The following is a 16,963-nucleotide window of genomic DNA, read 5'->3' on the forward strand; positions in this document are numbered from 1 at the left end:
CATATGCCCCATTGGAGATGAAAGTAGCAGTTGACCTGACTCAAACCAACTCACGCAAATAGCACCAAGTTTCCTGGTAGAAACTGGCAGCATTAGTGGGTTAGTAGCTGAGCGAACAGTCTCTGGTGTTATAGGAAAAACAATCTTGGCTTGGGGGGGCAGAAGGAGGGTCAGCAGCAAGGGATGCAGGACACTTTAATCCTAAATCAACAGCTGTGAGTGAAGTTTAGGGAAATTAAGCAGCTAAGAGTGAGAGTTCAGGGTCAAACACTTAGGGGGAAGGGCAATTTTGGGAGAAGACCCTCAGGATGAGATGCTTTGGGGGAGGGGGGGGAGAAGGGTCAGGATCTAGTGTTGTTGGGAGGGTGCAGGAGACAGGCGTTTTGCAGTTGGGATGAGAGTGGGAATTGGATTTATTACAGAAGTGAAATCATCGCTGGGCACTTCAGAAGGAAGTTTGCGAGCTGAGAGATGAAGTTAAAAAGAGTTCATTTTCACAGATTGGGATAGTCAGGAGGCAGTTGATACACAATTGACTTTTCTTGCCTGTTCATGGAAATAGGACTTTTGACCAAATTTCAATAGATAAAGGCTTCTCCACTGCCTCACTTTGCACTACTAGGTATGCAGTGCCCTCCATTGTTTGGACAATTCCAAGAACTGCACCTAGCTCAGACAAGTAGACATTTATATGAACATCCAGTCACATTCATTTAAGTTTGGGTTATGAATGTAGTAATGATGGGTATAAAGCCTCTTTCTTCATAGCAATAGTCAACTGACTGCCTGGAAGAAAATTCTACAAAATGTGCATTATGGGGATTTTTGCACCACCTTCTGGAGCCAGTAATGCCAGGCTCCAAGACAGGACATTGACTAGATATAGCACAGGAACTGTCCCGGTGGCTCAGACCAATGTTCCAAGAAAAGCAGGAGGAACCTTTCTGAAGGTACACTAGGACTTAAACATCAATGCAGCTAGTTTACTTCAGAACATGTGGTGTTCAGGTTTTCCCCAGTGTGCTCACACTGTGCCAGCAGTGGGTCCACAACAAATGCCACCTCACCAGGATGCAACTAGCTAAAAACCTCAAGAGAAATTAAGACATTTTTCCATTTTTATTTAAAAAAAATCCAGAGTAGATCCAGTAAGAACAATTTTATTATCAGGGAAGTTGTTTTACCATATGCAGAGAACAGACATGGTATGGAACAGAAAGCTTAGATAAGCAATGCATGTAACTTCATTGCAGCCTTATTTAAAAGGAATAAAGTTACAGCCAAATTAAAGTAACCCATTCTCCTTCAGTACAATACTAAGCTAGCTGCAGATTTCATGTTCTCTAGCAATGTAGGTGGCCCTGCTACTGCTGAACCCAGGACTTGTTACAAATCAGTCCACAAGCACTTGACTCCACGAAGAGGATCCATAAGAATGTTATTCTGTTTCAGGCTTCATCAGGACTCCCATCCCCACCCCAGGATTTGTGACATGGTTTCAAACCTTTAAACGTAAATTTAGAACACCACTGTGTCAAGTGTTGAGATTCCCCCTGGCTGCTCAGCTGCCAACACCACAGGGCTGAATATTTAGAACTTTCTGTCTTGCATGAATTAACTTTCATGAAATGATTCATTTAGCGGACACATCACTAAATTTATACATTAAAGAAATTATATATAGAATACTGCAAAAACACAGTAAGACTGAATTCTGCCCATATCTGCTCAGGAAGGTCCCTTCGCTCCCAAGCTTCAGAATTTTCACCCTCTTCCTGCTGCAGTTGTGCGCAAGAGTGGCATTCTACTGCTTTTCTTCCTTCTGGTCCCCAGAACTGCCACCAGAACCCTCTCTCTCCGATGCCATCTGTGAAAGACACCGTCTGTTAGTCACCACATGCTACTCCCATGGAGATATCCTGCTAGCAGGGAAGCAGCTGACCAGGTTTCTTCTAGACTGATCATAAGACTTCTCACATTGGAAGACAAAGCCTAAAGCCAGACTGTTGACGGTATTTAGGTGCCTAGTGGGAATTTCAAAACCACCTGAAATCAATGAGTTAAGCACCTAGGTACTTCTGAAAATCCCATTGGGGCCTAAATACCTTTAATAATCTGACCCCAGCTGACCATTCTGGACAGAGCAGACATAAACCCATGCTGAGTCTGCAGCATCCAGTGACTACACACACACAAATTTAAACAAATGTTTGCCATCATGTGAATGTTTTTAAATAACTGCATTTGAACATCTGGACATGCCACTCTTTCTATACTCACTGAAAGATCTACAGTCATACTTCAGATCACAAGTTTGTTTGCCTGATTGATGCCCATTTATCTTTATGGATGAAAATAGTTTCAAGCATTGCTGGTAACCAATCAAGAGCTTTGTAATGACTGTTTCTACAAGATACTTTCAATAACGAAACTATCAAAGAATTGGTGGCACAGATCAGCAGCACAGAGAATGCTACATAATATTGAGGGTCTGACTTCAGAACTTCCAGGACTGGCTGGATAGCTCATGACATTGTGCTAGATGTTGCAGAGATGTCACTAGTGCAACAGTTGCCATTTTGGAGGAGTTGAACTGTGGCTTCAAATGCTTCACAGGCAATCTTCTAAGGCTTCATTTGGACCAGCTCCCTCCCCCCAAACAAGCACCAGTGTGATCCACAGACCCTACACACCCACCTTTTTGTATGCCATCTCAAAGAGCTTGAGTGAAGCCTGCTGGAGGCTGGATGCTGCCTGTCGGATGTTTTCTCCTGTTTCAGTGTCTTTACGAGCCAGCAGCTCTCTCATTTTAGCAATCTCTTCCTTTAGTTTGTTGCACTGTAAACAAGTTACAAACAATATTGTTACATCACACTTAGTTCATTAAAACTGAGTCATTCCCTTCACTTCTAACACCCCCCTGGCTGCTGTGGACTCTCAGCTTTTGCCAAAACTAGGGATTGATGTCTCAAATTAAGCCATGAAGGCTGCAGTGCCTAGTAGCTTGTCCAATTCCTAATGGGCAGACATCCTCATCACTAAAAGCACCACAGCTGGCACGAACTGCTCATCTTGCTTGCAGTCTCAGCACAGAAGCCAAGGACTGAAGGAGCCACAGAGACTCAACTGCCCCCTCTGGATGAGAGCTGGCCTCACTGACACCTCATGTCAGTAGAGACCAACTGCCAGCTCAGAATTAAGAGCCACAAAGCACAGTATTCAACGCATGAAGCCCGCAATAGTTTCCTCCCTGTGTGTGTAGGAGGCATGACAACGCAAACCAAAGCAATATGATCCCATCCCAGTCTCTGCTGCCATCTGTCAAACCCACAATCTGGCACTGTGCTCAAGAGGGCAGGATTGGTGATGTGAGGGTACTGTGGGGCAGCTGCACTGACAGAGCTGCGAGGGGGTGGAACACTCACTCAGCCATGTCTAGAGGCAGAATGTGGGCAGGCACTGCCAGTCCTTCACTTTTAGGCCCACAGGTTGGGAGGAATAAGATGTTCTTGAAGCCTGGTTTAACAGATTTCCCTGTTCCATGCAGGCCAGGCTCCTTACAGTGCCCATTACCACTGCCCCTCTGGTCTCTCACAAAGGCGATGATGGGGTTACACGTTTCCCATGCAACTTCCCTTCTGAGGCTAAGTATGTGGTCTCTAGCCTTCCCAGCCCCTGCTAGTTTGGAGAACAAGTTCTAACCTTTCACCGGATACCAGAGCACCTGGTGAGTCCACACCCATGTTTTAAAGAGAAGCCTGACAGGGATCTGGGTAGAGCCATTAGATCTTTACCTAAGCTGACTGAAGGGTATTTGCCAAGAATCTCCAGCCCCACCCCCTCCTAAAATCCACAAGCCATTTTACTCTAGGTATGAAGTTGATTTACAACTTTCGCAGCTTATGAAATCAGTGTTAAACATTTTTGAAATTAGGAACAATGCAGAGATGACGCAGTCACTGTGAACAGTATTAAAATCCCTCGGATACTAAGCATCTGACTAACTCCGGGTAGAGGAAGGAAAGTAAGTTAAAGTGATTGCAACCATTTAAGCTGCTCCCAAGTCCCTGGTGCTGCACATGCAAGTTCACCCACTGTTCTGAAACGCCCAGTACAGAATGGAAGCCTTCACTTAATGCTTATTAACTTAGAGGCAAAGAAAACTTGTTTAATAGATTCAGTGTCTGAAGAAAAAGTGCCCTCTGAAATCAGCCAATGCAAAAGGTGTCTATGGAGCCAGTACAAGGTCAGATCAAGGGTACGGTTAATTGAAAAGCCTTTCACATTAAGGTGTAAATGGCCTGTGAAGATGTTAATGACACTTGTGACCCAGGGTTTGAAAAATTCTCTGCTACAATAAAATGTCCTCCCTAGCAGGCAATCACCTCCACTGTTCAAGTGGGATGAAAAGCCGTCAAGGGCTGTGCCTGCTTTCCACAGGAAAGACTCCTTCATGTATCCTGGAAGTCAGCCTCTCTAGAAAGTCTGAGCCACATGATATTTTAAAAACAGTTAAGTATCCCTGAGAGGTTACGTGCTAACCAATTCTTCACTCGAGAGGGAAGATAAAGGGGCCCAGAGTTCCCTACAGTAACAAAGGCATCAGAAAATACCCACCTCATCTGCTGGCAGCTGATCCTTAAACTCCTCCATCTTGGATTCGGTATCATGGATGATGCCTTCTGCCATGTTCACAGCTTCGACAAGTTCCTGAGCAAATTGATAACTGAGATAAGGGTCTATGCAATACAACATTCATAACTGCACAACTCAGTTACAGTGTAAACAATAATGTGAGTGGCAAAGAACTGAATGGCTTAGCAGAATGGCAATGCGTAGAGCTCAGACAACACTGAGAAACTGTTTTCTGTGACTGATTTCCTTCCAAGGCTCCCCCACTCTAAACAAACAGAGTCACTTACAGGTGCATCTGTGTTTGGAAACACAGGGTTAAGCCATCTCAACCCTCATGCCCTGTGGAAATCCCCTTGTGCATTCCCAGATGGCAAGGCCAAGCACACAGCACTGTCTGCGTACAGACTGTCCTATGTGCTGGTAACACCAACTAGGGTAGGCAATATGGTCTTTGCTTCACTATTTTCAGCAAGACACCCACACAGCCTCAGCTTTCGGGCCTGGCTACCGAGTTTCTCAGCAGCAGAGTGGAACCCTGTGCATTCTGTGAATTCAGGGTCGTCCTTCAGCTTTTTGGTATCCCTAATGCTTTTGGCACTATGTAAATTATTTTTGCATACCAGGTATGAGAGTCAAGAAATGCAAGTCCCTAATAGCTTTTCTGGTTGCAAAGATAACCAGCATGGGACCCGATGCAGTGCTGCCTTTTGATATGCAATGCAAATGAGTTAATCCATGTGGCAATGTGAACTATTGCATTGATGGCAGCCTCAAACAGAGCAGGGCTGGATATTCCACCAGTTTGGAAGAACCCCTTCTTCCCCACAAGAACAACACTACAAGGTGCAATGGAGTTAGTTTAAAAATCCCTTTATTTTCTACTAACCCTCATCAGTGGTTCAAAGTTCCTAGCACCTAATCTGAAACCACCAACCCACGCACCTGAGCTAGTACACTCTGCAGAGAGGTCAAGTGTTAAAAATGCAAATTAGCGAGAATGGTCCTCATCCGTGAATGGGATCACTCCAGATCATGGTTTAAGCATGTTAGCAGGCAGACCAGGAAAGCTTATGCTACTATCTGTGGAATGGTTTGTGTCCCCCATTTCAGTGCCTCAATCTGAGCACCTGAAACCACTAAGACTAGTTTAGTGGCTTAGGAACACAAACAGTGACAAGACAAGGAGATGGGGTAGAAATTTTCAGACACCTCTACACAAGTCCTCCATATCCACAAAGTCTGCCTGATAGACTACACATGACAACAGACAGTTATGTGAGTAGCCAGGACCTCTCAATAGGGTATTTTGCACGTGTAACCCCTCCAGACGCCAAGGGGTCAAGAATGTGGGGGTTGCAATAGATGTATGAAGAAAAAGCTATAGTTCCTCCTAAGAAAACTCAGTTCCTTTCACAGAAAGCTATTCCAATATTCTATCCTTTTGTCCGTTCCTGAACCTTGCCCTTCTGAAGGTCAGAGTTTTAGAAGCATTACCAAAACAGAACCACAAGTTTGGTATAAAGAAGAGCAGTATAAAGCATCTACAGTATCAATTTCTGCAGTCTCTAAGCATATGCAGGTGCCATATCCTACAGTATCATCTGCTTAAATCCATGTGCTATATTTAGTAGTGCAATTCATTGATAGTTTACCCTCATTAAACCAATTAGTCCCAACCATTAATTTTATAACTATTATAGATTGGATCACTTGAGGGCAGAAAATGTCACTCCTTTTTGATTAACTCAATGTGGACTCTGGTCAGATATTCCCTGGGGGAATGGTGAACACACATGCACAGAAGGCATAAATACCACGACTCAGATGAGATCGGGCACCCCAGATGCTGTAGACCAGGCTTTTAACATGTGCACTGCGATTGCACATTGAAGAGGACAATGGTAGGGAAGTTAGGATTAACATTATTTTGGTTTTGTGAAATTTACATAACTTCATGAATTCAATGAGTTTGGTGAAAACAATGTAAACAGTCTCCTGCAGTGTTTGCAACTAATGATGCAGCATTGCATTATTCCATGAGAAACTACAAGTGAAAGTGGAAAAGTGAAGCTTGACTTAACAAGATGAATCAAATGTAAATACTGAACAGCATCAGTGGTGAAAAGTAGATTCAACAAGATTTTTAAAATTCAGTTAATGTATTAACAACAGATAGGGGAATTTGTCTATTTATAACATGACTATGTACCTTTAATTTTCTAGAAGAGAATTAAGTGTAAAGGCAGCTATTGAACAGAGGCCAACGAGCTGGGTATTTATATGCCTATATCTTCTTGCAGTTAAAAGCCACATGTAGAAATCTGGTAGTAGGGGGACAAGTGGTTATCTAGGCATCTAAATATCCATTTGCACATGTAATTGCAGTCATTGCACATGCGGCCCTTAAATGTCAAGCCAGAAGCTCTCTGGAGGGCAGTTTCATAATATGGAATGAAGATTTCTGACCAGCTGGTAATGGTCACCATCAAGTTACCTTTCTTCGCCTATCTTCCTCTGCATATTTCTCTGCATTCTTCACCATGTTCTCAATGTCATCTTTGCTGAGGCCACCAGAAGACTGGATCACGACTGCATTAGAAAATAAAGTACAGTATTTAAAATGTGTTTTTTTTTTTTTTTTTTTTTTAAATCTCTTCCCTTACATCAAAGATCAAAATATTCATGTCCTTTTGAAGACAAAGCGCCTATATTAATGCTCCACACACACCAGCTAGTTTACACTGCCAGGGATCATTTCCTTGTACTAACTAATGAGCTGCTAACACAAGGAACATATCTGAGCCAATTCAATAGTGACACCTTAGAGAACGCTTAATATAAACACAAACAAAGATCTGATGAGAGAAAAGTGACGATCCCCAATGACATTCATTCCTAGTGCCACATTTAACAGTTTGTAGGTAAACCACCTCTTTTGCCCTCGCATGCAAAGCGAAGACTGGCTGATGCGCACAGCATTCTGCTCTTGGGCTCAGAGAAGAATCCTTCAAAGTATAATACAAAACGGCTGCAGTTTCTCACAAAATTGCCAGTAGTCTGCATTATTCTAGTTTGCATACCTATCTAAGGAGAACTACTAGGAAATTTAAGGACACAGCACTTGGAGAGGCTTGGTATAGTGGACAAGACAACAGCCTGGTAACTCAGACTCAGGGCTCTGTTCCTAGCTGTGCCAGAAACTTCCTTTGTAACCATCTGCAAGTCACTTCAGACTCTTCAGTTACTCCATGTGGAAACGGAGCCTGTGTATATGGCCCTCAGGCCAAGGGGGCATTCTGGCTCAGAATGCAGGAGTCGTCTTTTTACCAGGTCATGGAGTTTTCTTTCACTTTTAGAAAGCAGTCCAGAGCAATTCTGAAGCAGGCTTTCAAATAAAGGCAACTTATTTTTTCATACAGCTGCCCTGTGAACACTGCCTTGTTTGAGCCAATACTGCAATCCACACATTTCAAGTGGGGTGATGTAATGCAATTTCATTGGAAAGTGAGGGACACAGACATCACTGGACATTTTACAACACTTCAAGAAAAGACCCAATTTTAGGTTTTCATCTCAGTAAGCACTTACATTTTTTAACAGAGTATTCTAGGAATCAGTGAGCCTAAACTCTAAAAACCTGACCGCACACGTCTTTTGAATTTAGGAGCTAAATGACTCAGCTTTATAATAGGATCATGGTTGTAACCTTAGTTATATATTCCAAATAGCCAAAGTGCTGGAACAAGGAACCTGGGCCCCCATCTCCAAGGGACAACATCTATCCTACGCTTTAACAGTACCTGTTGAACAACACCTGCAATCAGCTAATACAAAGCAACAAACAATGCATGTTCCTGCTCCAAATGAATTTGGTGTTCAACTTTTTTTTTGGTCAATAGCAGCAGGACAGAGCCCCAAAATATCCACAAAGATCATTAAAGCAAGTTTCTAATTATGTTTTCTTCAGCTATAACCCCCAAATAATTCCTCAAGGAATTCCATAAATCTGGAATGAAGAGGCAATAAAAGCCCTTTTTGAATGGAGACAAAAAAATCGGAAGTCACTTTCCTGTGAGGACAATTTGTTACGTGTCAAATGACAATTTTTCTTCAAGCTTTGTAGAAATCCTGAAAATCTGGCAATCCAGGCTAAGAAGTTCTCTAAGCCAAAGATATAGGGGTCTAAAATAGCACTTCATCATGGAAAATGGTTACAACATTAATTGTGGAGGCAATATTGCATCCACAAACATTTGATTGTGTTATTAAACAAACCTACTGACAGCATCAGCTCCCCAAACTCCCTGTAATTTCAAGATGCTGTTCCTAGGCTACCAGAATCAGCTGGTTATCAGGGGAATCTGCCTTAAGCACCTGGGTTTTAAAATCCTTGTAGCTAGGAATAAAGTAAATTCTCAGTACTGTGTTTGTCTGATTAGATGCACTCTTCATGCCTTGGCCAGGTGTCTTGCTAATTAACCTCCTCCCCCTCACAGTTTGGCACACTGATGCTGGCTGTCCCACAACTAGATAATAAGCTGCTAGGACTATTAACATATGACACTACTTCCTCAGATGGACAGTGTGCCAAGGAGCATAGCATAGCAAACAAGTGAAAACAAGCTCCTACCTGGCCCAGAGTTCCCAGTGACATCCCTCCCAGCTCAGCTTCCTCTCTTCTGTTCTTCCTTGGGTTTGGGAGAACAGTCTCTGCCCCAAATGCCTCACTGGTTAGGTAGCTATGCTTCTTGTAGGTGTAAGAGGGCGTGACTTACAGATGCTTGTCTATCACTGCAAAGGGACTTCCCTTCTGCCTATTTCACAGAGTGGAAGACTGTCAGGCTGCTTTCAAGGAGACTTCATCTGCTGAAGTGAGGATTTAAGAGCTGGTCCTATTTTCCATCAGTGACGAGTCTCAACAGAAGCAGCTCATGTACAGGGCTTATTTTAAATGGAAGTTGGGCAACTTTAAGGTGTTAGATGAGGGTCAAAAAAGCTACTAAAAGCCTTCGATGGGCCATGCAGAAATAAAAGTTAACGAATGAGCCAGGTCATTGAGTTGCACATCTTTTAGTGAAGCTGCTGCCGCCTCATACAGCTCCACTCCCACCATCAACACAAGTTCCGACTCCACCCCACACCACACAGCTCCTTACTGCCTCCCACTGGCTGACTGTTTGACAGCTAAGAGCAAACTGCAGCAGGGGCAGGGCACACCTCTGTCAGTGGGGAGGAAGTAACCAAAGCTGGTGTCCTGGAACAGAACCGGGGACCCAAGCTGTTGGAGAGCCAACTGTATGGGTGGAGTCTGGGTCCACGGGGGAGGCAGAGTCTGGGGGCAGAAGCCAGTCCAGGTCCCAATGCCCCTCAGATTTAGCCCAGCCATGTGTTATAGCAGCAGGAAAGGGGCTCTGATGCTCTGACCCCAGCTCTAGATATGTCTCCCCACGAGCAGGAACACGCTCTGATTCAGGGGCTGGCCACAGTCAGACTGGCCATGGGAGGGGGGAGCCAATGTGAAGGCAGTAACCAGAGATGGGTGGCAAGGGGTGGAGTCCCAGCTCTGCTCCAGTGACAGAGGTGACTGGGCCATTGGGGGGCACTGCAACTTGGTATGCGGGCTCCACTCACTCAGTGACCCATAAACCCTTTCACTTTAAGTCCTGTGCCATGTGCTCAAATCTGGGTGCCAGCTGTGTGGATTGTGGCTCTGGCCGTGGCTACATCCCTGCCACCTATCAGCAGGGCAAATAAAGTCATCTGGTGGACTGGATGCTGCCACCAGCAGCCCATCCCTGTGCTCAAGGTTTAACGCTCTGGAGCAGATACCAGGCTGGATTCAGGCTTTGCTTTCTTCCAGCAGCAGAGTACAGGCTATAATTAATCCCCCATACCCTTTTCCCCTGCCTCAACACCTCCTCAGATCCTTCTACCCTCCATCTTAAGTGAATTCTTAACTTCCTTTCAAGGTGCCCATCAGGCCCTGGAGGCATGGGTGTAACTAATACAACTTATCCTACCTCTCCCCTTCTCCCCACTGGTCTGCTTATTACCCTCACCTGCAGTGCCATGTCTGACTGACTTTTTTGGGGGCAGGGATCACATACAGTACACTCGTGGGCGCTCAGCAGTTCTTACAGAGTAGCTAAGAATAATTCCCTGTATTTCCTTCCCTTCACTATAAGGGAGCCAAACGATAGTTGCACTTACTTTGCTGTTCACGTCCAGTCCCTTTATCCTTTGCTGAAACATGCACTATGCCATTAGCATCAATGTCAAACGTGACCTCGATCTGGGGCACTCCACGTGGAGCTGGAGGAATTCCAACCTAGAAACCAGAAGTGTTTCACCATTAGTTCCCCCAACAGATGTGGGTTTGGTGTACAAGCCTTCAGTGTGGTGCATATCATCTTGGTGAACTGCCAATTCAACTAGAAAAACCTCAAAGCAGATCCCAGGATATGCTTGTCAAAACTCCTGCGGCAAAATGAGTGTTATTTTACAGACTTCACAGGACAGAGCTAATTTAAGGCAGCAGCACGTATCTACCCAGAAGTTGGGGGAGCTGCCATACACACCACGAGAAAAGTTCATGAGTTTGGCTTGCAGAAAGAAATGCTGTTTAGCAACATAATGCCAATAAGTCACTTTCCCTCCCTCTCATGCACCGCAGCAAGTTCAATTTCCTTCAGTTAAAAACTAGGGTCTATTCTGGCAAGACCCAGGCCACACCTTGCTAATACATTCCTTGTGGCTACCACGTTTAAATAGGGAGATATTTACCATGCTTCAGGAGGTACAAAGCCTGGCCTTAGTAGAGGGCTCCTTCCAGCAACTAGATTTAATATTAAGTTTGTCAAGCAGGAAGATGCCTCAACAGCTTGGGAGAGTTCGGAACCTGTGTAAGCTTGAGGCAAAGCCCTATTCAACGCAATTCTTTAAAGAGATTGCTAACAGCAGACACCATATTTCAGGATAAGATTGTGTCACGGAGATCACGGACCCAGTGACTTCCTATAACCTGACATTTTCTGCTTCAGCTAGCAGCAGGGCAAAAGCTGTCAGCCTGTGGGGAGCCCTGCACCGCAGAGGAGAAGGAGGAGACCCCCAGAGCTCCCAGTCATAGGCCCCACAGGATGGTGGGGGCTGCAGACCCAGAGCTCCCAGCTCTGGCCCCCAGCTCCTTGCCTCGGCAGCCAGCAGGGGGACCCTGCCCCACTGCTTTCTCCCCACCCCCAGTCAGCCCCACTTTGTCATCGATAGTTATTTTTAGTAAAAATCAGGGAGCAGTCATGGCTTCCATTAATTTTTTAATATTGCCCGTGACTTCTCCCTGACTTAAATCAGAAGCATCCATCTGGATCAAGAGGACAAATGCCTGTACAGACTGATTATGTATGAAGAGTCCACTAATCAGCCATGGTGGATTGCAGAAGCTATGTCCTATGCACAGTCACCCCTGGAGCATGGTAATGGTAATCTAACACAATCTAGACTGCACCAAAGGGACTTGAAGGGAGTGGGTGATGGGCCAGCTACTGGATGCCTCAGGGACAACTGTGAAGCAGCATGGGATCTAAGTACTGAGTTGTATTTGGCAACAGGATCTAACATCCTAGTTCCATGGGTACAAAAAAAACCAACGCCTCTTCTAAGAGCGTATGGCTACTGAAGGCAAGTGGACCGTTAACCCTACTGATTCGAAAGCCTGGAATAACTTTGTACATGCTTTTGGTTTACTTCTGAAGGGCAGGTGAAATCAAATGGCTACTGTTCAAGTCCCCACTTTCAAGGGAAGGGTGTTAAACAAAACGGAATGAGGCTTGGAACTTTCTGAGTAAACTTAAAGTCATGAATGTTTAGAGCAAACATACCAAAGTGAACTGGCCAAGAAGCTTGTTGTTAGCAGCCATCTCTCTCTCACCCTGGCATACTTTAATCTCCACTTGAGTCTGTCCATCAGCTGCTGTAGAAAACACCTGTAGAAGGGGGAGAGAAGCAGAATATTTGACACCAGGCAGCTGTTGTGCCTTACACCTGAATTAAGCTAATTACTACCCACAGACTAAAGGAGAGGGAACAGGATGAAAACCAGGAAGCTAGGTTGACGGGATAAAGAACCACTTTAAATTATCATCCCTCCATGCCTCAAAAGCTTTTTAACACAATAAAGATTTTAAGGCAAAAAAATAAAAGGTTAGTGGACAAGAAGATAAGATTTAAATAAAGACAATCAAAGTGTCTGCAGGGGGAGGAAGAGAGGAACAAGGAAATGAGAACTGGAGCCCAATCGTTTCAGTATCCCTGCAAGATAGGGGCAGTATCCAGACCAGCAAAGGCAGTTTTGGCTATGCACTGCGCTCAGTCACATTAAGTATCTGCACCAGTTGCCTTCAGAATGATGTGTTGATAGTAACATCACAGCACAGACACAGCCTAATTCTGTCCCAAGACAAAAGCTCAAGGGATTTCTCACCACGTGCTTCGAAGGGGAAGAGTGGGGAGATGAGTTTATTGGGCTGATAGCTACCTCCACCTCAACCAAGAAAAGCTACTCACTAATCTGCCTCATTTTGTGTTTTGATTTCTGCTCTTCTTCCAGTTTGAATTCTGTCTAGGTTTTCTGGGGCTGGAAAGGAGAGAAGACTCTTCTGGGATCCCTTGCTCTCCTCCCCAAAGGCTGCACATTGCAGGGACCCTCATTAGCTAGTTGACAATCTCTGACTCAGATGGTTGCTAGAGAGCAACACAAGGCATATCCTTTCCCTCAGGGACAGAGGACAGCCTCCACAGGGTTCCCAGCCTTTGCTGCTGTGAAAACACAGCTTAATCCTGAGCCCTAAAGTGCTACCACATGACCACTAAGTTGGCTGCACCATCCATGTGTGTCCAATTCCACCTGCCCTATGCCTATTCCTGTTGTATCTCCCACCTCCTCCCTTCCAAGCAGAAGGATCACGCCCATGCTGCTACCTCTGCACACAGTGCTCCTCCAGTCATGCTGCCACAAGCAGCAGTGTGAAACTGTCAAGCTATTCAGTTTCAGTCTGCTGGGCCATGAGGAAAGCACTGAGTGGCATGACCAGGACCTTGCTGGGCAGAAGGGATGGGGGGGAAGAAAATGAGATATTGACCATAATATCCGCATGGGACTTAAATACAGGGACTGGGCAGAAATAGAACAAGACTGGATGCCTGCAATTGTGCTGTCCACATGACGACAGCCCAGGAACTCCATTAGAGGCAAACAGTTACCTAGCTGTTTAGACCTCACCTGGCTCTTCTTGGTTGGAATTGTTGTGTTCCTGTTGATGAGCTTAGTAAAGACGCCTCCCAGCGTCTCGATTCCCAGGGACAAGGGAGTCACGTCCAGCAGCAGCACGTCGGTGACATCACCAGCTAACACGCCGCCTTGAATAGCGGCACCAATAGCAACAGCTTCATCAGGATTAACTGCTTTGCTAGGAGCACGGCCAAAGAGATCCTGCACAGTCTGCTGCACCTGAATGGGTACAGAACACAAGCCATGTGTAAGGATCTCCTGCTATCACAGCCCTGCTGCCAGTCCACTCCATGGCACAGTGAAAGGCATATATGAGGGAGGCAACCCACATTATCTGTCCTCCAACCAGTTCAGTTACTTTCGCAGTTTCCTTCCCCATCCCTACTACTTCTGCAGGCCAGTGATGGATGAGACTTCGCTTCAGGTCCATGACTGTCTTCTACTCCCCGCATCCCTCCCTTTGCTCCTTCTAGGGCCCAGCGGAGTGGACCCAAGTGCATCCATATCTGCTCTATGCCTATATTGTTCATGAGGATAAAAGACAGTTAACCCCTCCCCAGAGCACTGCTTCCATCCCATTTAGCCAGCAGTAAGCCACCCAAAGAGGGGGATGAAGAAACAGTAGCCCCCCAGAGTTCACAGCATCATCTCACCTACACTGACCCCTAGCTCACCACAAACAGCAACATTACGCTTGAGCAGAAGGCAGATCACTTATCCCATCTGTGCACAAGTCCAGCATTTTTCTTTTTAGTTATCAGCGCATTCCAGGTTTATTTTTCCCAGTGCTGGGCACAGCTATGGGGACTAAAATGCAATAGCAAGCACAGTACAATGGGGACAGGTTAAAAAAATCCTCAGAAAGGAGGGAGCACCTTATCTTGTTTTAGTATATTAAAAGATAAAGCCATACGAAGGGCAACAGCATCTCCAGACCCTTACTTAATGTGCTGTTTCAGCAGAGACTTTATGCTCTGTTATTAGCTTTCCACTGCTCTGCCTTTCAGAACAATAAGCTGATGAATACATCAGATACATGGCTGAAGTATTCAGACAAGAATGCAACTGGGTGTTTGAAACAATACACAGCTCTCAATTCCATTCCCAGGGGCCCACCTTCACCACTGAGATTTTAGCTGATGCTCACAGTTCCTCTGCATCCCAAGATGCATTAGTGGAGTAGCCATTTTCTGCAGAGGTGAGCACTATCTGTGCTTCTGGGGAGCTGCGAGCACAGCTTCAGCTCCTCTGCACTTGAACACTCCCTGCAGATCAGACCTAGCTTGTTACAGTGAAACAAAGGAAGACCATATAATTAACTGGAAATCTTCCCCCCAGGGGACATGTTTTACAGTGCAAGGGGAAGCATTACTTCTGATCACAGACCTGACATTTCCCGGAGCACTGGCTGTGTCAGAGTGGTGCCAAGAAATGTAAAATTCCACCCCAGCAGTAGTGAGTAGGGGAGCTGGGGAAGATGCAATACAAGAGGGTGAAAGAGGGTGAATACAAGAGGGTGAAAGCTACAGATCTCAGTGTGCCTGTGCCCAACTCAGCCTGCAGTTAAAGCTTTGAGTGAGAGTATTCAGGGAGGCCTTATATAACCTTGCAAGATCACATGGTGCTAGAAAGGTATAAATAGGATACTGACATTTAAGTAGTGTGTTCCACCCCCCAAAGGATTCTCAGTGCTTCAGGAAGGGTTTCCCCCACCAGGAAAATGCAGCCACTTCTGGGGTGGAAGGAGACAGCTGTTTAACAGAATATGAAATTCAGAAAGAAGCCAAGGAAAATACTGTACCCAGTTGAAATTGCAAGGACTTTAGCAAGGGGAGATGCAATCACGGGAGTTAGGCCAGGCCAGCAGCTTTTAGGGATTTCTGTCCTGCACACAAACCTTACAGTCATTGAAACTTCCAAGGGTGTGTCTACACTGCATGCGGGAACAGCCTCCCAGGGCTAGTGAGCTGGGATTAGCACTCTACGTAGACAGCACTTGAAGTTGAGGCTTGGGCTCCAAAGCCCACGCCTCTCATTAGGCTTGAGTGTCTGAGCTCCAGCCTGAGCTGCCAGGGCTGTCTACATATCTATTATCAGAGCACTAGCCCAAGCCCCACTAGCCCCATTCTGTAGGCCTGAGCTGGGAGGCTCACTTCTGGGCACTCCAAAATGCTGTGTAGACATACCCAGAATGAACAAGGAAGCAAAAACTCAGTTCCACTAACAGTATTAATTGTAGTGAAGGTCACAAGTCCCCAAGCCACCAGGGACAATCAGCACCATTAGCCATGAAATTGTTTCCAGGCTGACCCTCCCCAGGGCTTTGGATCCTGGGCAGCTGTCAGTCACAGTAAGACACTGATAACATTGGAAGAGTACCACAGCACCTACAGAGTAAAGCAGTCTTTACTGCTCTCCACTGACTGGGAAAGAACAACTGAGGGTACGGCCACATTGCAAACAAACCTATGGCAAGGAGTCTCAGAGCCCAGGACAACTGATTTGGGCTCAAGCTGCAGGGCTAAAAATTGTGTAGATATTTGGCCTGAGCTTGGGGCCCAGTCTCTGAGGTCTCCCACACCTTGCTGGGTTTCAGGGCCTGGGCTCCTGACTGAGTGTTTACACTGCTATGTTTAGGCCTTCAGCGCAAGCCCATGTCAGTTGATCTGGACTCTGATACTCAATGCCATGGATCTTTTTTTGCTGTGTAGACGCATCCTAGAGACCTCCAGTAGCAGCACAGTCCATGTAACTTGAGGACACCCCTGCACAAGCATGGTCCCCACTGACTTTGAGGGAGCTAAACAGTTCTTTGTGGAGCTTAGAATCTGAGGACAGTAGACAAGTCCTAATCTTCAAGATTTTACATGTCATCAAAGCAAGTCTAAGTCACCTGTTGGTGCTTATCACCACTGTATACAAGAGTCAAGTATCTAGGTAGCCAGTGCTAAGAGCATAAAATCAGCGAAACATGCTCACCACTCATGCCAGGGAGCAAACACGTAACCAACTATGCATTATCGGCAGGTGACAGAATGGCTTTGC

At 45.6% G+C, this 16,963-nt stretch overlaps 1 protein-coding gene and 1 non-coding gene across 2 annotated transcripts in view; both read right to left on the reverse strand.

Annotated features, from left to right (window-relative positions):
- Positions 1-1,100: 1,100 nt before the first annotated feature.
- Positions 1,101-16,963, reverse strand: part of HSPA9 (heat shock protein family A (Hsp70) member 9) — a 30,664-nt gene continuing 14,801 nt past the window's right edge. Inside the window, exons 11-17 of the mRNA XM_067566769.1 lie at positions 13,910-14,137; positions 12,510-12,614; positions 10,846-10,963; positions 7,130-7,224; positions 4,618-4,710; positions 2,698-2,838; positions 1,101-1,867 (exon numbers count right to left, since the gene is read on the reverse strand). Of these exons, the coding sequence (XP_067422870.1) occupies positions 1,805-1,867; positions 2,698-2,838; positions 4,618-4,710; positions 7,130-7,224; positions 10,846-10,963; positions 12,510-12,614; positions 13,910-14,137 (843 nt within the window). The 3' untranslated portion in view covers positions 1,101-1,804. The remainder of the gene's footprint in view (positions 1,868-2,697; positions 2,839-4,617; positions 4,711-7,129; positions 7,225-10,845; positions 10,964-12,509; positions 12,615-13,909; positions 14,138-16,963) is intronic.
- On the reverse strand, positions 12,992-13,062 carry LOC137166008 (small nucleolar RNA SNORD63). Its single transcript, XR_010923532.1, has one exon. It is a non-coding gene; the product is annotated as a small nucleolar RNA SNORD63 (small nucleolar RNA).

The sequence above is a fragment of the Emydura macquarii genome, unplaced genomic scaffold (assembly GCF_026122565.2).
Source record: "Emydura macquarii macquarii isolate MOO-44397 ecotype Brisbane River unplaced genomic scaffold, CSIRO-AGI_Emac_v2 contig_2768, whole genome shotgun sequence".
Lineage (NCBI taxonomy): Eukaryota > Metazoa > Chordata > Testudines > Chelidae > Emydura > Emydura macquarii.